The following is a 21,118-nucleotide window of genomic DNA, read 5'->3' on the forward strand; positions in this document are numbered from 1 at the left end:
AGATCAAAGAAGCAGGAAGAACTGCAAGTAAAAAAAAACAAACAACAAACATCCCCCATCTAGACACAGTAAATGAAGAACCCTAACATCAAAGGAAGATCTAAAAAGCAGCCAGATGAAAGATTACCAATAAAGGGACAAAAACTAGACTGACCAATGCCTTCCCAATAGCTGTATCGAAAGTCAGAAGATAGAGCCGTGAGAAAATGATATAGGAACAAGACAGAAATAAACCAGATTTTCAGATTAAAAATAAAACATATCCACAAAAGGACACTGGGGAACTTTAGGAGAAAAGATTGTGACCAAAGAAGCTTCTAAACAATGTACCTTAAGAAATTGATTCTAAGTGAGATAAGATAACAAAATAGTTTTATACATTGACTGTATAAACAATAGCAACATCAAAACCACAATCCCACCCCATCATATACATGAGAACATGCACACACCCTACAAGGCTAAATGAAGACAGAAGGGGAGTAAATTCAAAGCATTTTGAAGCTCTGTTCAGGAGGGTCAAGAGGTTAACTTTAGACTTCCTTAAGTAGGCGTTTAGATTTCAAGGGTAACCAGTAAAAGACATGTGTATCTTCCAAACCAGGCGAGTAAAAAATATGGCAAAGAAACTATTTAACTAAAACAACATATGACAAACAGAAGATGCAAAAAATAAGATGGTACAAGGCATTTATATGATGATTATAAATGTAAATAAACTGAACTCCTGAGTTAAAAAATACAGACTCCCCCAAAATACAAAACCCAGCCATAAACTGTTTATATAGGAAGTACCATTACCATGTTTCCAAAAAAGAAAAAGACCAATATATGGACTGAAGGTTGTATTCCCACAAGATTCGTATGTTGAACTTCTAACCCTCAATGTGGTGGTATTCGGAAGTGGGCCTTTGGGAGGCAGTTAGGGCAGGAGGGGAGAGCCCTCATGAATGGCTTAGTGCCCCTGTAAGAAGCGCTGAGGGCGCTTTCTGGGGCTCTGCTTTCAGACGCATGGAGACACAACGAGAAGTCCGCCAGCTGCCTGCCGGGAAGCAGGTTCTCTGGGGAGAGCAGACCCGCCAGCACCTGGATCTTGGACTTCCCCTGTCTCCAGAATTGACAGAAGTAATTGTTTGATGTTTACGCCACCCTGTCTATGGTGACTTGTTATGGCAGTCTGAACTAAGACATGTGAGATGCACCATTTCCATGTTTCCTTTTTTAAAAACAAAGGAGGATCCACAGTAAAATAGAAAATAGTAAGAGAAGAAAGTAGCCACCTGAATAAAAGATGTAAAACTTGGGGATCAACAAAATCAAAAGCTGATAGTCTTAAAAGACTAAATCTACCATGAAGTCTTTGGTAAGGGTACTAAGGAAAAAAAGAGAGAGAGAAGGCAAAATAAGTATGAGGAAAAAAGAGAGTACATAATTACATAGAAAGCAGAAATTAACAACAAAACAGGAATTTTACGCCTATATATTGAAAGTACACAGATGAACAATTCTCTAGAAAAATTTATCAAAACTGATGTGAGAAGAGAAAACCTGATAAATTCTACAATAACCATTACAGAAATTAAAGCGGTAATTTAAAATCTTCCCTCAGAGAAAAGAGCAAATCTAGATGGTTTTACAGGTGAGTTGTTTCAAACACACAAGGAATGGATAATTTCAATCTTGAACAAAATCTAACAAACGAGAGAAAATGGTGAGAAGACTTGAGGTTATGAGGCTACAGTATTTTTTATTTCAAACAGAAAAGGAAATTGCAAAAGAGGAAAATTACAGGTCAATTTCTAAACAAAATATTAACACACCAATTCCAACATTATGTTAAAAAATATAATCATCATGATCAATCTGAATATTTTCTAGAATGCAAGATTCAATACTAGAAAAATCAGTAATCCATCAACTCATCAGAAGAAATCTAGCTAGTTTATGGACACCTAAAATCAGTAAATAACTCAACTGTGTTTCATTCAAAAGCTGCAATCAGAAAATGATCATTAAAAAAAATATCAAGTAGTATTAATCAGATCCCAACGGGAGCTTTTTTTTTTAGGGAATTTGATATAGAAAGCAGATACCCAATAGCAGCCAAGACACTTAAAAACAACAGGGGAGGACTCACCTTACTAGGTGTCAAGATTCATTACAAAGGTATGGTTATTAAGACAGGTTGATATCAGTGCAGGAATAGAACACATCAATGGAACTGAAAAGGGAGCCAAGAAATAAATCCATGCATGTATGTATATGTAAACTTGATTTATGACAGCTGAAATTACGTCAGTAGGGGAAAGGTCTGTTATATAGACCTGGGACAACTGGTTATTGACATGGAAAAAAATGGAATTGGTTTCCTTCCTTTCCATACTACACACAAAAATCAATTTCTGGTAGAAAAAAGACTTAAATATAAAAAGCACAACTATAGACCTTTAGAATACAGAGTAAGATTTTAGGGTAGGGAAGGTTTTCACAGACCAGATCACAAAGCACTGAGAATCAATAAAAGGATCAAGACAAAATTACAAATATATGTTTATCTACACCTAACTGTTGAAGTTGCATGATTGTATATGCAGACCCACTATTCTGTCTACTGTTGTATATATTTTTTTGAAGACACCGTAAGAGTGCCCAAAACTGGCAACAAACTGAGCTATTTGCCACTTACATAACTAACAGAGGTTTAGTATTCAAATACGTGTAAAGAATATAAGACAATCTTAAGAAATGAAGATTTCACAAAAAAGCTAATAAATATTTGAAAATAAGTAACTTTTCTAAGAGAAAAGCAAAATCACAATGAGATACTATTTCAACTATTTCATACAGGCTGACAAAAATTAAATTTTCTTTTGATATCGAGTGTCGGCAAGTATGTGAAGCAATGAGAACTCATGAACTGCCGGCAGAGGACGGAAAATGCCTGCACAACTTGGCCTGTATTTCAGGAGCTCCACTCCTTGCACAAGAGCTCCTGTAACGGTACATGAACGTGTAGCTGCCAATTCCAGTTTTGGATAGAAAAACGTATGGTATATTCTCACAACTGAATGAACTGCAACCTCCAACATCAACAGGGATGAATCTCAAACGACAGTGTTGAAAAAGCAAGTAAAATAGACCCACATGGTATGAAGCCCTGCCTATAAAGATAAAAAACATGCAGTGACCCAACAGCATTAGGCAGCAGAAGAGAGCTAGCTCCCTGCCAACAGAGAGTGTTTCTTAAACTGGAGAAATAGGTTCAGAAATGCTCGCTTTGCTTCCTAGCTCACACAAATGTTAACATAAACTTGTGGTATCAAGCACTGCATTCCTAACTTTTTAAAGCTGCTGAAAAAGGGACGTTGAATGAACACACCACAAAATTTTAGTTATTACCTTGGGGTTTGGATGACGCAGGGCTTTCACTTTCTATATTACTCACTTCTGGACCATTAAAAATGTTTACAATTAACATATGTAATATGTGTGGTGAGAAATGGTTACACGAAGAAAAAGCTGCATACAAATCTGGGGCCCATCACTATGCGGGGCAGTAATTGTTTTCAACTTGACACTATTTCTCCGGGATGTCCTACATTAAAACTATGCTCAGCATATTCTGTGGGTTAAGTCTGTAATATACAGAATATATTACATATACGTAATATAAAACATGTGAGAAAAATTTCCAACAAAAATGGGTTTTAAAAATGTTGGCTTTTACTAAAAACTTGCGTACTTTCTCTGTATTAACAGTTCCTGTTAATTAGGTTCCATCTAATTTTTACTTTACTCATTTGCTACTGTGGCCACTTCTGCACTTAATACTGGGCACGCCACAGATGCTTTTCCACGCAAGCGCGTCAAGGCAGATGGACTCCCTTCCCACGGGGCTCTGCCAGGTTTGTCCTGAGCGTCAAGGAGCAGCGCGCCCTGCGAGCACGCCCACCCCGGACGCGGGCTGCGCGTCGGGCCAGAGCAGGGCCGGAGGACGGGGTCCCCCCAGCGCGCGCCCAGCCCGAGGTGCGGGGCGACGGGGGCCCGCCAACGGCCGGGACGGGAGCGACCCCGACGGAGAGAGGAGTTCGGCGGCCCGCGCGCTCTCAGGCCCGGAACACGCGCAGCTCCCTTAGGGAGGCGTTTGCTCGCGAAGCGCCGGCCTTCGCGACGTCGCCCGCGCGGCCAGGCGCCTTACTTGCCGCTCTCCACGCTGCGGCCGGAACGCGGCCGAGCACCCGGATGAGCGCCGACCCGGTCATGGCGCCGACTTCCGCAACGTCCGCGGCGGCCCTGCGCGAGGAGGTAGCCGCCGTCCGAGTTCACGTACGGGGTTGGGGCTGCGGCGGGGGCGGGGACTGCGTGTGGCCTAAGGAGGGCGTGGCCTGTGGCATAGGCAGGGGCTGCGTGCGGCCGGTGGGGCTGGGCTGCGGCGGAGGCGGGGCCTGAGTGTGGTGGGCGGGGCGGGGCCCAGACCGTAGAAAGGAGGACCCGAGAACCGCTGAAGCCTCCCACGAAGAAGTAGACGGACTACCTGGAGCACCGGGTTGGTAAAACCCCCAAATTATGGCTGAACTTGGATGAGGGAATAATTCTGTTTATTCCTCTCAATCTGAGGCAAAAGGTCTCTTGGAAGATCTCTTTTATAGCATACGAAGATTGAGTACTTTTACTCCTGCCTTCTTTTCCCTCCGTTCTCTTTTACGATTTAAATCGCTACTTGTTGAGTGAACTCCTAATTCGTCCGTTCTTGTCCTAATTCGTCCGTTCTGGTGCATTGACCGGATGACCTGAACTGATGACTTTTGAGCGAAGAGAAGGCTTTCCATCTGGTCCAGGCTGCAGAGGACGTCTGCCAGTTGGCCCTTAAATTCCAACAACCTCAACGATGATCGGAGCATATGAGGCAGATCAGGAGGTTTTACGTAATCTATGGACGTCTATAGAATTACAGCGGAGAGCCCTCGAATTTTCTTTCTCCATCCTTTTTTTTTTTTTTTCCAAAAAAACTCTTTGACTAGCTATTGGGGCCTGGTAACATACGGCGGCTATATGTGAGTTTTCATCATGAACTGGGAGTTATCTGGTCCTCCTAGATAAGAGATTCTTTCACTAAAAGGAAGTGATATATACGAACAGAGCCACAGCCAAAACCCAAGCAATTTTTATCATCAGATAGTGCATGCACATCCTTTGACCCTTAGCTCAGATCTACACCTTAGCGGTGAGTTCCTCGTGACCAGTTTACCCAGAAAAAATTCAAATCTGGATTATGGATGGCTTTGTTCAAACTGACCCAGCTAGAGAGAGAAATCCTCCCAGAAGGCAGAACCTAATCCGATACAATTTGCCTGGAAGATATGGCTTGAGATAAAGATCTACATTTCATGGGCACTGGTTTACTCCAGTGGTCATGACCTGGGAATGTAAGGGTTTTGGAATAGTTCTTTAGAATAGGACCTCTCAATGTGGCCCCCAAATACAAGAACTTTCACGTGCCATTGCTCAAAAAAGGCTCCCGTTGCAGGACTCTTAATCAGAACAAGAGTACCCTATTTGTTACCTATTCCTGCTTGATATACCAAAAGTTTATGGTTTAAAAGAAACATTTTAGTTTTTCTGAGTCAGGAATCCAGAAGCCAGGCTCTAAGGTCCTACATGAGGTTGCAGTCAAGCTTTTAGCTGGGGTGCCAGTCTCATAGGGAGGCACCACTAGGGGCAGATCTGTTTCAAGCTCACGAGACTACTGACAGGACTTAGTTCCTTGTGGGCTTTTGAGCTGGAAGCTTCGCTCAGTTCCTTGCTGTGTGGGCTTCTTGCTCATATGTGTTGTATCTTTCAACAGGCAGCTGGTTTTCCATAGAAAGAACAAATGAGAGAACAAGAGAGCCTGATCAAGGTGGAAACCATGGTGTCTGTAATCGGATCTCAGAAGCATCCCATCACTTTTGCTGAATTCTATCAGTGGATTCAGCCTAAGGGACTCGGAGGGGATAGCCGAAGGGATGAACACCAGCAAGGGGGGATTACTGGCAGCCATCAGAAGCTGCACGTCACAGTGACCCACTGTAGACACAGTCAGCCTCCTTCCCCAACCACAGCTGTGGCTCGGTGGACCTACTACCTCGGTAGCCATGGTGGCAAGGAGACAGGTATGTATTTTTAATTTTTAAGTCTTTCTCCCTGCCAAGACTGACTGGCTTGCACCACTACCAGCAGTGACCAAGCTGGCCCCCGATACAGTACCACATAGGCAGAGGGGCAGGTGTGGTCACAGTGGAACCCTGCTATAATGAAGGAGGTAGTAATTTGTTCTATAGGAATAGACAAATCATTCTGGGTTTGTATTGCTTTCCCTGATTTAGGTTTCTTTTATACACGTCATCAGTGGACTTCCTGAATACCTTATACGCCTTCACTTCCTATAGCGTCCCATACAGCACTGTTTCTTACCAAAGAACCCACTTTCCTGTGTAAGATGTAAAGCAGGGTACTGATGCCTCTGGGAGTTAACCAGTCTGATCACATATCCCATCAGACTAGAAGAAACAGCTTTTATAGAATAACATACAGCTCTATTGAAAGTTTACTTTTGTAACCAGGCGAGAAACTCCACTTTGGGGTGCTGTCCTAAAGGATTTGGCACTCCAAATCAATTAACGATATTCAGTGATATCCCTTCTGTTGACAGAATAACATGGGCCAAAGAGTAGCAGAGGGATTGACACCTTGTTACATCTGACACACTACCCATATATTTTGCTTTCCATCACGGGGAGAGAAAATTTGTCATGGCTCCTGAGCATCCTTGAATATTATTGCCGTGTAAGCCAACTGCAAGGCTTTTCCATCTCCTAATACTGAGCAGTTTCTGTAGATGCTCATATGGGCATAAAGCAGGTCAAGGCAACCACAGCATACCAGCATTTAACTGCTGCTCTCATGGAGGATATAAACTGGCTTGTTTGTTGCTTGCTCAAAAACTGCTTGACCTATGGTCCCAAATTCTTCTGCAGTGTACTCACCATGAGTGCGGTGTCATCTGGGCCTCTACATCATTATGGGAATTGGACTTCCAGGAATTAATTGGTGCAAATATAGTGACACTCTGGCTACTATTTTGCTGACAGTCCTTCTTTCCTAGGAGTCTCCTGTCAGCATCCATGAAACAATAACATGCAAACTTGCAAGTAGGATAAAAATCCCAGACCCTTCACTTCTCTTGCCATCCATCTCCGATTCCAGGTTCTGTTGGTATATTAATCTTTGTACCCGGAGCAAGATAACAAGGTGATACAATGTTTTCTCTGAATTGGCAGTTGGAATTGCCACCTGGTCATTTTTAGCTTATTACCCATGGTAAGGGGTTATAAAAAGTGGTTCTGGTGCTGGAGTGATTGGCTCTGGTGGCCCTGAGGGAAAAGGGAGTAGGGAAAACAGTATTAGAACTGGGGCAATCACCCCCTGGAGTACCTCCTCACAATACCATGTTGAACTGTAAAAATTAGCAAAGATTATTGCAACCCTATATAGGCAAGATCACCCAAGCCTCAGATCCTTGGGTAACCCACTAACTAGGTAAAGAAATCTCAGCTAAGGTGTGGTTGAACACAAAGGAAACAAGGAATAGGTGGTAGTGGTGACAAGTCATGACCATCTGGCTTCAGGACCAGTGGCAGAACTGAAAGACTGCATTTACCATAGCTTTCTTTTCTTTCTATCACTGAATGCTGGGATGTAAAACATGCTGCAACCCAAATCTAGCCATGACAGATCCTGGAGATTCAGTTGGTCTGCAAAGGGGCCCTGGAGTTTGTAATAAGGAACTCCTATAATTCTCACTAAGGAAGCTTGCAAAGCACTGCTCTAGCCGTTATTTTCTTCCTCATTGGCTCATACATATGCTTACTTAATAATTTCTCCTTTCTCCTTTCTTATTGTATACATGGGTGGTGGTGGTAGTTAGGTCACAATTTTGTCTTTGGATTGCCAACTACTGAGCCAATACCATTACAGAACCAGAGGAGAAGTGGACACTGAAATCCTGGACTTGAAACTGGATGAGGGATTATGTTAGGAGGAAGCATTTCAAGTGTGTAAGTATGGGAAGAATGGTAAATGTAGACACGGAAAGACTAAGAGATGGGCTGTAGCAGACCTCTGATATGTTTTTATATCTGGCACCTATTTCACGTGCTTGGCAAATCCTGGTAGGAGAAATGGTCCCATCTTCTACTGTGGAAGCTGAGAAGGTCAGACAGACTTGCTGTCCTTGATGTCTGACAGCCTGAGCTCGGATGGTTGGGCAGTCCCACACCTTTGAATCTGGAACAAGTGGTGCAAGTGAGTGAGGTTGGAAATCTAGCTTTCAGAGCATCACTGCCAGCAGATGTAGACAGAAACCACTGTCTAGCTCTTCTGGAGGTAAGAACTAGCTATGATTTGCTCATCTAGCTTACTTTGGTTTCTATCTGTTTTCAAAAGCTGGTTCTCTATCAGTTCTGTGAGCTACCTAACATTTTTCCAGTAAATTATTTTTCTGCTAAGTTAGATCATAATTACTTTTTGTTGTTTGCCACCAACAATCTTTATTGCATTGATACACCCTTTAATGAGACTCCACTCTGTAACTGTCAACCACACTGTTTCAGACAATCATCTGCCCTCTCCTTTGGAACCCCACTCTCACAATCTGAATTTGGACATGAATAGCATATGATAGTTTCCCCAGGAAATCAGAAGTTAAATCTGTTAGATTTTAAACCATGATCACTGATTTGCTTTTAAAACTGTATTAAAACAACCAACGACCAACTCTGATTGTAACAGCAATTTATCCTTAGATACAATTACATGATTTCGAGTAAGAATGAATCCTTTCATAAACCTGGGAAATTCTTCAAACTTAGAATAAACCTGATTATTCTAAACTCAGGGCCAAGGTATATGAAGATGGAAAAATCTATGTGGCAAAAGTAATAATTGTATTTACGTTTTCCAGTTATAATGTAGTTGGTATATTATCTAGTTAATTCACTGAATTTTCAAATACTTTTTAAAAAGTAAAGAATTATGGAGAGTAATCAGTGAAGTATCTTTTAACTACTTAATATATGCAGAAGATGCAAATTATAAAAATACAAAGGCTGTAAGTTATATAATCATGTTGTTCTAGAGTTAATTAATATGGTCTATCCAATTATAAAATAAAAATATACCTTTAGTATTCTAAAAATAAGTGTTTTAGCTCTACCTCCCAATAGTCATTTGTTCATTTATTAACACCAGAGGCAGTAACACAATACTAAAAATACGCGTGCATCAATTATACAATACATACTTACAGAAACCTTTTGTCCATCACAATTGATGAATGCAAACAGAACTTCTATCCACCCTTAGTGCATTATTATTTTCACAAGTAAAACAGGAAAGGAAAATAGTGAATTTAATGCTATTCAGCACCTTTAGTAAAGTCGAAAGACTTAACATCTCCATATATCAAAAACATTTGCTTCTGTATTACTAAACACGTAAAGTTAATTACTTTGTTCCATTTTTAACATGAATTATTTTATTTACATTCTTTAGCTCAATAAATTTTAACAATATTTAAAAATTATCTAAATTCATAAAAGTATTTCATAAATTTCAACACTTAAATTATTATGTACATACACGGAAGTCCATGAAAAAGTTAAAGAAATATAGTCAGAAAGTTCAAGCAACATTACCAAATTTAGCAAAATCCAACCAAAGCAGATGTCATTCAAACATTCAAAAATATCTAGATGCTGCCAACATGAACATGAAAAGTTCCAGTAATAAAAGTCAATGTGAGAAATAATGCTGAAATCACCAGTAGAAAATATATTTTAATAGGCATGCTATATGTTTCATAGCAACAGTAATAATGACTTTGTATAGAAAACTTTTATAACATTGTCATATATGAACTTCCTGGTTTTGATAGGGCTTAAGAGTTGGTTTCAAAAAATATATTTTAGCAGCCATAATTTTATTTCCAGTTAAAATATAGTAAAATGTTAAAAGTAAAATTTATAATTAACTATATACCCCAATACTAGAAAATTTAAAATCCCATGCTCTTCTAGCAATAATGGCCTCTAATGATGTGTCTGATGTAAAGATTGTTGAAAGCCAATAACAAACAATCAGACATAGAAATGGGCTTAAAGTTTCACTGAAATACGTATGTAGCAAAATATATGAAAAAGTAATAGAAAAGTAAAAAGATAAAATTAATTAAAAAAATATTGCACAGCCACATTACTTAGAAAGGAAAGTTGATGTTTAAAAAGCTCTAAACATGGATGATATAAATTATCTTCCATATAAAAAGGTATAAATATTTCTTAGAACTTGTTAGCATCTACAGTTCACTATAATACATTATTTGAGTCATTGATGAATGAGGTAATTGTCAAGTCTCTAACAGTATTTTTATTCTACTGGAAATATTTGAGGGCAGCCACCAGAAAAAATTTCTCTAAAAATATTTCCGAATCAAGAACAGCTATATGTGCAGCTCTTCCGATGAGTGAATCAGCTGTATTGGGCAAAGCATTGATGACATTGTATCGAACCAAGTTACAGTCCTTGTTTTGCAGAACCGGGCGAAGCAAGTTGTGGATCATTTCCGAATAAATCTGTCCTATGGAACAAACAGAAAGGAGGAAAACTAGTTCATGTGAGGAACTGAGAAGAATTCCATGCCAACTGTTACGTAATTTATAAAATTTAGTTGTATTTTTCCATTTAAAGCAGAAAAGTACATTTTAAAAGGTTTTCTTTTTCTTTGACTATCACTTTGAGACTGTTTTATAGAAAATATAAGCGCACTATTTATCTAGCCAAGTAAGAATAACAAACTTATCATACATTATTCTTACCAATTTGGTATTTTTTCATTCAGAGCAATGGAATAACAGAGTTTTCTTCAATATTAAGTCACTTATGACTTGTTAAGCTATTAAGAAAATAAGGTAGCATGCTGAGACATTTTGATAAGGCAGAACTTATAGTCTATATCAAGCACTTTAAAAATGTTTTCATGGCACTCAACATTATTCCACATTATTCTGAGAAAGAATAGCAACTTCTATAGTCAGAAGAACAATGTAAGTTTGGCTCAAAGAGCAAACAGGATCCTTTTTTTGGTCTAAAGGTTTATTTAGGCTTGGTTCTGATTTTAATTCCAAAGTTGTGCTCCTCTTACCCTCTTTTTGGTTAATTATTACAATGGATTTATTAAGATCATGCTAAATATAAAAGATAAATTTTAGATACACATATACATATAACAGATGAATACTACTGCATATCCATGGAATCTGGGAATCTTAAGAGGAGCAGGTATTAAACTTCAGAGGAGAGGCAGGATGTGGCCCCGAGGAATGATGGGAAGGGGATAGTATAGAAGCACAGTTAGCAAAAGAAGAAATGTGTGTAAGAGAATCTGTATCATACAGACTCATAGAAAACTTTCTACTCCTACCTCTCCTCTTAGTTTTCATTGTGAGTCAAGTTGGATTTCTGGTTCCATACTATTTAAAAAATATTTTTGCTTAGGAAGAAGTCCAAACCTGTCTTTAACTGGATTCCCCCATCCCCAGTGGCACAGAATCTCACTGTTGGAAATAAGGACACTTATCTAGTTTCAGTGACCAATCTGAAGGGTAAACCTCTTTTGAATTGTTTCCCTAAGTGGACTCTCGCGCTGTAAGTGAAAAAAAAACAAAAAACAAAATAACCTTTTATTATGCTTATAAAGGTTATTCTGGCGCCACAAAATGCTCAAAAACTATAGAGTGGATCGATACCTACTCTGTGCCCAGCATCACGTTGGCAACACCAAGAAAAATGCACGGACAAGAGTCATTGCCTGAAGGCACTGTTCATGGTCACAGTGTAGGAAAAGCTAAGGATTAAGAATTTGTTTAAAAGTAGCCTCATTCCAAACAAGGAACTGAAGCAGTATGAAAGGTAGGACACCAAGGTTCTTGATCTGAGCCTGTAATTAAACACTAGTGACTCTGGATAAGCCACTTAGCATCTCTGGGCCTCAGTACAAAAGGACCAAACAGGTCTCCTTCTGGCTTCAAATACCTATGATTTAAATCTCTTGTGTTATTCAAAAACAGCAGAAGAATAAACAAACAAAGTCCTCATTACTCACTATCAGTGGAGTGGGGCCAGTTCTTGGTGCCACCACTGACTAAAGGGTAAGATGCAGCCAAACACACTGGCCGTTCCCAGGGTCGCCAACCCCGCCAACCCGCAGGACCAGGACCCATTACTTCCCAGGCGGCAGGACCCAGAAGCGTTTGTGACTAGATGAGAATTCTTTCATGAGGACAATGACTGTTTCATTGGCAAAAACATCTCACGTGGCAGGAGAAAAGAAAGGTGGAAAACTGAAGGAAGGAAGGGTCACTGTAAATACCAGTGGGTCAAAGGGAAGGAAAAGGAAAGAGTATGAGAGAACAGAGAAGTGAGCCCACGAGAATGTGGGAAAAAACATGCATAGATGTAAATCTCTGAAATACCTGCATTTACTTCCTTACCTGACTGTTTGTCCTTCAAAGCTGTCTTACACATTTCAACACGGGCAGAGTGATAAGGAACATAGCGATCCTGCAGGGATCCCACCAGCACAACATTTTTGAAATAATGAAGCCCTGTGAAGAGGATACACTGATTATAATGCAATGATTAACCAGACTTAAAACAAATTATTAGTATCATGTTAAGTGCCTATTTTCTCCATAGTGCTAACTTTATGGCTTCTTAAATACCTAAGGAATCCTTTCTCTAAGTGGCTATATATTATCTACAGCCACCCCATCTTGCTTCACTGAATGGAGTTTATGTGCTGATATGAGGAACATGTGTTTGCACTCAGTGAAAGCAAGGATTGTGGTGTTTGGGTGTGTGGGAGAAGTTAGATATGGTAGAGTAAAATCCTATAGGAAGTATTTCACAACATCTTACTTTCCAAAGGATATCCCTTAACATTCAGGAAAACTGCCCAAAGAAACAAAATTATACTCTTCTATAAAAAAAAAACCATATATGAAATTAAAGCTGACTTTTTACTTCCAAGTTTTCATTTGACTCTTGTTTTGATTTTTCAATAATATGATGGGTTTTGTAATCTATCCACATACTTTTTCAGGTCCTTCTATTTTTAGTTTTTAGTAAGTTAGGTGAATTTAGGGCTTGTAACTTTGGGATAATTTGTTAATATAAACTCAGTTTCAGTACTGAAACCATGTTCTTGACCATTTTAGTACCTGTAGTGTTCTAGTTTTGCTATTTGGCTCAGACTAATAAAAAATAAATAAAAACTTTGTGATTATTAAATAAAATACAAATGAATAATGCAATACATTAGAGATGGGATGTGTAGTGTACAGAATTTTGTTCTGGGACATTCCAGAGCATAATTCTGGTATTTTTGCTCACTGACATTGAGAGCCATAGAAGGGCCCAACCGACGAGACTAGCGCGGACCTCCCTTTCCCCCTGGAGCTCAGGGGCCCTGCGTACAGCCTCACGCACACTCAGGTGGGACTGGATATACTAGTGCTCTCTTTGCTAAATATGAGGTTATCCTCCCTTTTTCCCAATAAGAAGATACCATTTTGTGGCAATTTTAATATATAAAGTTCTAGGAATATATGTGAAATAACCAAATGTCTTTATTAGGAATTAATTCAATTACACACAGATACTGGAAATAACATTTTAGAAAAACATTCATGAAGAAAAAGAGATTCTTTCCCTTCATTCTCACGCTTCATGCGACATACTCCATTTTTGGTTTCGTTTGACACAATGCCTTCCTCAGCGTTAGCGCTACTTTGGGAATCATCTACATGTTCTAGAGAAGAATTCTTCAAGCTGGTGTGCATTCACTCCAGGGGTGATCTACAACTCTCCATGCTGGACGGGCACCTACAGCTCTGGGACAACTGATGCCCAGACCCCAACGTCCACATGAGCACCTCTCTAAAAACGACTTGTCCCTCTCCCACTTTGTAAGAGAAAGATATTTTTCCAAATGTATTTCAGATATGGTGTATGGCCCTGGAATATGAAACTCTCTGGGGGAATCAATCAAAATATGACTGAAATCTAACTTTTCTGACTTGACTGATTATTTGACAACAAGCAATGGCTCTGCCAATTAGATTTTATGCCACACATTTTCCATTAATTGAATGAGCTAAATCTGTAACTCCAATCCAATGACCTCTCTTGATATTTTTATGAAAATATACTTACAGTAAATATTTACTACCTGACATGCTGGAAAATCATCCTTTGTAATTATTAAAAATTATAAAAAATACTTTTACGTGTCACTTAAAAATTATACAAGGGGATACACACGTTTTCAACATCCTTTTATGGGGTACATAAGCCCAAACTGTGACCACCACTGTCCTACAGCTTCATCTTCACCGTTCCCCAAGCTATTTCGGGCACTGCACTTTTCAGTGGAAGCACGTTTTATCCCAAACTGCATGAAACCAGTCACAGAACTGCACAACTGGCGCCTTCATTTACCTGGAAGGTGTGTGTCCGCTCTCCAGGAAGGGCTACCGTGCCACACAACCGCAGGGGCCAGGCAATCACCGTCGGCCCGAGTCACGCTCCTTGGAGCTGGCCCTGCACAGCCTGTGGCAGCCCTGCTCAACAATGTTCTTTATCATACTTTCCTAAATGACTATTTTTCCATGAATTGCCAGTCTCTTCCCTCCCCTCTTCACTCTTACCTTACGATCTTGCTTCCTATTCCACTGAGAATAGAGAGGAACAGAAGAGGACTCCCAGAGTAACACAAACCAAACCGCACCTGCCCCTGCTCCCTCCTGCTCACTCCTGTTCACTCCTGCTCCTGTGCTGGCCACGCTCCCGCCTCAGGCCAGGCCTCTAACTTGTATGCTAGGTCTCAGGTCTCAATCCCTCCGGCTTATTTAAGGACATGGCTTAAGTTACACACCATTCTTATTTGCATCCAAAACAGTATAATATCTCCTATCAAAAAAAAAAATCTCTCATCAATGAGCCTGTCCTTGGATTATACTCTGCAGTTATCACCCCATTTCCTGGCACTTCTTAATTCTACAGTTTACATTATAAGAACACCAGGCAGTCCATTACAAACTATGGTAAACATTTTTCAGAACAGCTCTTTGCAGAGGTTCTGACAGTTCTGACAAGCTTCTGTAGAGAAATGACACACAGGTGGAGGACCACTGTCAGGCTGAGGACCCTAAGGGACGCACCTGTGTACCCGAAGGGGCAGGCAGCCCAGTGGAACAGCGGTGTGCAGAACCAGTAACGGTCAGGTGAGAGGATGGCTAGACACCTTTTATTTAATTCTCAGATTCCATGATGATGAATTTAAGTAAAAAATCAAAGACCCTGCTACTGATATAAATACACCATGTTGTAGTATTTCTAAATGTGATTCCTAAGATAGTATTGTACTTTAAAAATGCATTTTAAATTTACTAATCAGTCTTTAATGACAGTTTTTCAACAACAGTGTATTAATACCAATATTGTGCTTCTGCAAGGAAAGTCTGCTTTTGTATTAGCCAAAAACCAAGATAGTTAAATAGACTTAACTTTTAGAAAAATCTTTTGGGTTCAATTCCTTGTCAGCAGTGTTGGCCAGACAGGGCAACTTGCAGACCCCAGAGCCACAGTGCAGTGGGTATTACTAAAGTACTTCATCTGAGTTGAAGCCCAGCTAATGAACTACCAACGCCTTTACTCTGGGAGTCTCATGTTCTAGATTCATCTCTGCAACTCAACTGCCACTGTCTGCTCAGAGATGACCTAGTTGACTGGCCTTCAGGTCGGTACTTCACTCAGCACTTAATTCCTTTTTTAAAAAATTTTGGTATCATTAATACATAATTACATGAGCAACATTGTGGTTACTAGATGCTCCCCATTATCAAGTCCCCCCCACACACCCCATTACAGTCACTGTCCATCAGTGTAGTAAGATGCTGTAGAATCACTACTTGTCTTCTCTGTGTTGTACTGCCTTCCCTGGGCTCCGCTCTCTACATTATGCGTTCTAATCGTAATGCCCCTTTTCCCCCTTATCCCTCCCTTCCCACCCACCCTCCCGAGTCCCTTTTCCTTTGGTAACTATTAGTCCATTCTTGGGTTCTGTGCTTCTGCTGCTGTTTTGTTCCTTCAGTTTTTGCTTTGTTCTTATACTCCACAGATGAGTGAAATCATTTGGTACTTGTCTTTCTCCACCTGGCATATTTCACCGAGCATAATACCCTCTAGCTCCATCCATGTGGTTGCAAATGGTAGGATTTGTTTTTGAATTCTTGCTTGAAAAGTTACCTCTGACTTGGGAAACTAACAAGGTTTCTTCATCTACAGAAGGAGATAAATTAGCTAGAAAAGTTACTCAAGGGTTTTAGTTACTTTTCAGGGTTACCAACAAGAAAACGATTAAAGTAAATCTTCAATATTTCTTAAAAATTTCTATAATGGCAGGACTGCTATATGAACATTGTAACGGCAACTTGCTCTTCATTTTCTCAGTCTTCCTGATACTTTTATTGACTTATTTCTTTTGAAAATTTTTATGAGTTTTAAGGCAACTCAGTATTGACCCATTTTCTGTCTGTTCTCTGGAACTGACTGAAGCAGTGGTTCCGCACCCGAGTCTGGAGACACGTCTGTGTCACAAACGGGGAGGTGGAGGAGGGTATAGAGGGCTGTGTGTGCTACTGGCAAATAGTGGGGAGAGACCAGGGCTGAAGGTGCTGCACCGCACAGGCCGATCTCTGGTCCCAGAGTTATCCCGCCCAGGATGTCAACAGTACTGAGGTTAAGAAAACCTTGTTTTTTTAAAACTGACATATACTAAACAATATTAAACTATTCTTACTTTTACACTTTTTAAATACATTTGAAAGAATTTGCTCCTGAAAATAAGGTTGGTTAGCTGATGCTGATTCTTTCCCACACTTTCAGAAACAAAATACAAGTCCTATTAACAAATCAAGTGATACCTATTATTAGGGACCTCTGTAATCTGCTGGGAAAAAAGATTCCCTGCGCCATAGCAGCATAGCAGGAGGCTTCTCTAATTGTTGTATTTCATTTGTCAGAATTCAACAGCTGGTAAGGAGATTCTAAACATATGTCGTATGGAAGATCTTTAGATAAGGACACTTTATTTCTGAAATTTCAACAATGAATAGATTCTTATTTGGCTATTTTGGAGCCCTCATTAAAGAAGGCAGGCGTGTCCGTGACCCTTCTCTCTGTGCAATCTTGACTGCTTCACCACTGGGGTCACCTAATCATAGTTCTGCACATTTTACCTTCCACATTACTCTAGTTCCTCCGTCTTCTGTCTTTCCCTTGATACTCAATGCTGCGATGCTAGTATGCCATAACTATGCTGTATAAATTATTTATATAATTTATCAGCAATTTGTAGAATGCTACAGGTTTTTTGGTCAAAAGTTGTTACAAAAATTTAATGTACGTTTACAATTGCAATGCCTTAACCAAGAAAGATATCTTCCTGTTAAAAGTAACATCTCTGTAGCCCTTTACCAGATCTACTGTGTTCATAAAACAAAAAGGTAATTCACACTTTAAAAATGTATTATTTTTACAAAAAATTTAAAATTTCTGAGCTGTTTTGGGACTCACACAAATAACAGGCTTTGAAATGCTTCCTTTATTTTAAAATAGTGAACAGCTTTCAGGTAAGGAAAGTTACTAACAAATGATACATCGCAGAGCAAAAGACTGTTTCAAAAGGAAGACCCACAAGGGAGGCTTTGTTTAAATAAAAAAAGGGAAGAATATTAAAGGACAGATTTTGGTTTAGACAGATTATTTCATGCTTTCCCAAAAGCACAAGAAATTGGCTGTTCAGGAGAAACAGAAGCACTAATGGGGCCAGGACATCTGAGATTTTGTAGCTTTGGCAGAATAAAATAAAAAAGAGAAATTATCATCAGGGCTTTTGATTGTTTAAAAACGCATGAGAATAGCATATCAGTTAAGTAAGTTGCTCTATGTTTCCGTTTTATTTACTTATGTTTCTGATGTTTCCAGTATTTCTACTTTGTAAATAAAGTAATCCACATGTATATATACAGGTGTAGCAACTTCCCAGGAATTGACTGCTCATTTCTCTCAATTCTCTAGACCAAAACAAAAGAAAATGCACAGCTCAAGAGAGACCCACTCTAACCCTGTGATAATATTGTAATTTTAAAATCAATTAATGAATACTTGTTATTTAAACACACAATTAGAAATAGGTAGAAAATCTAAGGGAACAGATACAGGAAGCTAGTTGGAGGTAACTAGATGGGGACACCACGTGTCTACAGTGGCCTTGATCTACATGTCTACATGATCCTTGTAGTAGGGTTCAACAAACCAGGAAAAGAAACAGTAATACAGGTTTACTGTAATAGCTCTGACAGAAAAACAAGAGGTAACAATGTATGAATGATAAAAGTGACAATTCATAAAGTCTGAGATGGATCAGGAAAGGAGTGGAACCATGAAGGGCAGGGCAATCTGAGGAGAATGGAATAGGGATCTTAAATGAACCCAGAGAAGATGAGAACAGGCAATGAGAGAGAAGGGCGAGGGTACCGCAGCCGCACAATGGATGCTGGCTGCTCTCAGGGTGGAGGAGCCACCGGTGTGGCTCAAGGTGGAGAGGAATGCACGGTCACCACAAAGCTGAGAAAGGCTCTGTAATGCTGGATGAATCATCTAAAAAGTTGACCCAAATTGCCAAAAATGATGCCAGGATTAAGTATATTAAGATCCAGGAAGAGTGCCTCTTCCCACGCACAACTGTGTAGTAAGTACTTGCCAATGACCTCGTAGTAGGGCTCTCACCGAGCCACCAGGAAAGTGCTACATGCAAGACAGCTAGAAGGTAGCACCCATCGCTCAGAAGGCTCAAGCCTCAAGAAGGTGGTTTTTATTTGACAGTGGCGGAGCAGGGATGCCACTGGAAATGACAAGCAAGAAGACTGCTTCCCTCACAGTAAACGAGAAATTGAGCTGCTTCTATAGCAGAAGTGAGCAAGGTATGGCCTGTGGGATTGATCTCCTGCCTTTTTTTGGTAAATAAATTTTTTTGGGAACACAGCCACATTTGTTTATGTACTGTCTATGGCAGTTTCTGTGCTACAGTGTATTGCTGAGTAGGTGCACCAGTGATCACATGCCCTATGAAACCAGAATACTTACTCTCCGGCTCCTTAGGAAAAAGGTTTGCCAACCGTTGTTCTATAGCCAGGGGGAGTGAGGAGATGGCAGTGGGGCAACATGGGGCAATATCTAGGTTTCTGTTATATCTCCCTTTTCAGAAGGAGTGGAGATAGCATGCTTTGAACAATGTAAACATGAGGGTGGTCTGTTCCCCTCATACTGAGGTTTCAAAGGAGACAGTGGGAGGAACATGTTAGGAAGACGTTAGTGTAAGAATCAGAGAGAGACGGGGAGGTGGAAGGCAAGGTCATTTACAGACAGTGAGAATGCAAAGGAGCAGCTGGGGTTTCAGGTGGCAAAAGCCTGGAATATATATGCAAGATAGGAATATATTTAATAATCAGTTAATAAGAGATGAGTAACAAGATTCATACATGACATGAGAATTTATAAAAGGACTAACTATTAATAGTTTAGTTTCTGACAGTTTCCAGAAATGCCTGACAGCCCTAGAACAGGAAGGCAGAAAAATACATGGCAGCTTATATAAGAGTTGAGGACTGGGCTGGGAGCAGCTTGAAAGACAGAAGGGTTAGGACATGCAGAAGCCCAGTTAAAACACTGACTAACTTCTGACTGGTAATGAATATAAATGCTGAGATGTTTAGGATAACTTCAAAGTAGCTGTGCAGCTCATACAAGATAAATATAAATCTTGTGAAATAAATGTAAACAACCATGCCATCAATCAGTATTTTAATTGTGAGTTTGCTATTTCATTATCCATAAATTATAATGGACTATTACTTTTCTAATCACTAGAAAGGGATGTTGAAAATCTATTTGCCAAAGGTTTATTTTAAAAAAGGTTTTCAAGTGAATACTTTCAAAACTGTTACTATATACTTATACTTACCTGCTTTATTACTAAGCTTGTACAAAAAAGTTTGGCGAGGGTCTGAATGATCTCGACATGTCAATTGCAAAAGAGAACCAGATTTTTTCCATTTCTGCATAAACCATAGTCCTACAGAGTTATAAACAATATGTAAGTATAACTGGAAACGTGGTAACATATGCCAAGGTTACTAATTTAAAAATATTTCACTTTACAAAAGATAAACATGAGGGTGGTCTGTTCCAGTCACACTGAGGTTTCAAATGCTACCAAACTAGCATTCTGTTAGCTAATTAAAAAAATACTTGCAGTATCTTTTCCATTTTCTGAGAACAAATATAAACATCCACATCCACACAGAAGTACTATGGGTTAATGGTGGCTGACAGAGGGCTGCTATCCTGTATCACTCAGTAACGAAGCAGGTAATGGTCTAAGAAAAAAAACTGGGGAAATCGTACCTTTAGGTCAAGAAACAGAGGGAAACTTCATAGTAGATCCAAATGTCTAAACACCGAGCCTTTCGTTTATAATTACAGTTAAGTTACTCGGTAGACTAACTGTATAGAAACTCTTAGAATGAGCAATTGGTTAATGTTTTCTAGGAAAAGCTGAATGTAATGAAGTTTCATATTTAATTATATTTCTTTATATTATCAGTTACTCATATTTAAATGCACTTCCCCTTAATAAAGAGAAACCTTGATCACTTTGGAATGGGCTTTCAAGATTGTGGAATATTCATTTCCACTTTTGTTGCTTCTAATATTACAGAGAGTTACAGGGGCAGAAAAGAGGAAAAAACTCTTTTAATTGATTAAAACTATAAAAATCCAGAACCAACTATATTTTGAATACCACCATTTGAAATGGGATACAAAAGAAAACAGTATGGTTTCTTTGTCAAGGAAACTAGAAGAGAAAATGGAAATAAGAGTTTCAAGGCTCAATGAA

The 21,118-nt window shown here is 39.5% G+C and overlaps 2 protein-coding genes across 24 annotated transcripts in view; both read right to left on the reverse strand.

Annotated features, from left to right (window-relative positions):
* The window catches only part of SMAP1 (small ArfGAP 1), a 198,570-nt gene extending 194,214 nt beyond the window's left edge, over positions 1-4,356 (reverse strand). For all 5 annotated transcript variants that reach the window (XM_036916216.2, XM_036916215.2, XM_036916213.2 and 2 more), the window contains exon 1: positions 4,199-4,356. In XM_036916216.2, coding sequence (XP_036772111.2) covers positions 4,199-4,262 — 64 coding nt within the window. In that variant the 5' untranslated portion in view covers positions 4,263-4,356. The remainder of the gene's footprint in view (positions 1-4,198) is intronic.
* Positions 4,357-9,149: 4,793 nt separating this feature from the next.
* Positions 9,150-21,118, reverse strand: part of FAM135A (family with sequence similarity 135 member A) — a 105,596-nt gene continuing 93,627 nt past the window's right edge. For 18 of the 19 annotated variants that reach the window (XM_036916225.2, XM_036916227.2, XM_057494020.1 and 15 more), the window contains 3 exons: positions 20,183-20,293; positions 12,588-12,701; positions 9,150-10,675 (listed from right to left, as the gene is read on the reverse strand). In XM_036916225.2, coding sequence (XP_036772120.1) covers positions 10,470-10,675; positions 12,588-12,701; positions 20,183-20,293 — 431 coding nt within the window. In that variant the 3' untranslated portion in view covers positions 9,150-10,469. Of the gene's footprint in view, positions 10,676-12,587; positions 12,702-17,742; positions 18,234-20,182; positions 20,294-21,118 lie in introns of those variants that run through there. The other variant, XM_057494018.1, reaches the window with a different exon arrangement.

Source organism: Manis pentadactyla, chromosome 16 (assembly GCF_030020395.1).
Source record: "Manis pentadactyla isolate mManPen7 chromosome 16, mManPen7.hap1, whole genome shotgun sequence".
Classification (NCBI taxonomy): domain Eukaryota; kingdom Metazoa; phylum Chordata; class Mammalia; order Pholidota; family Manidae; genus Manis; species Manis pentadactyla.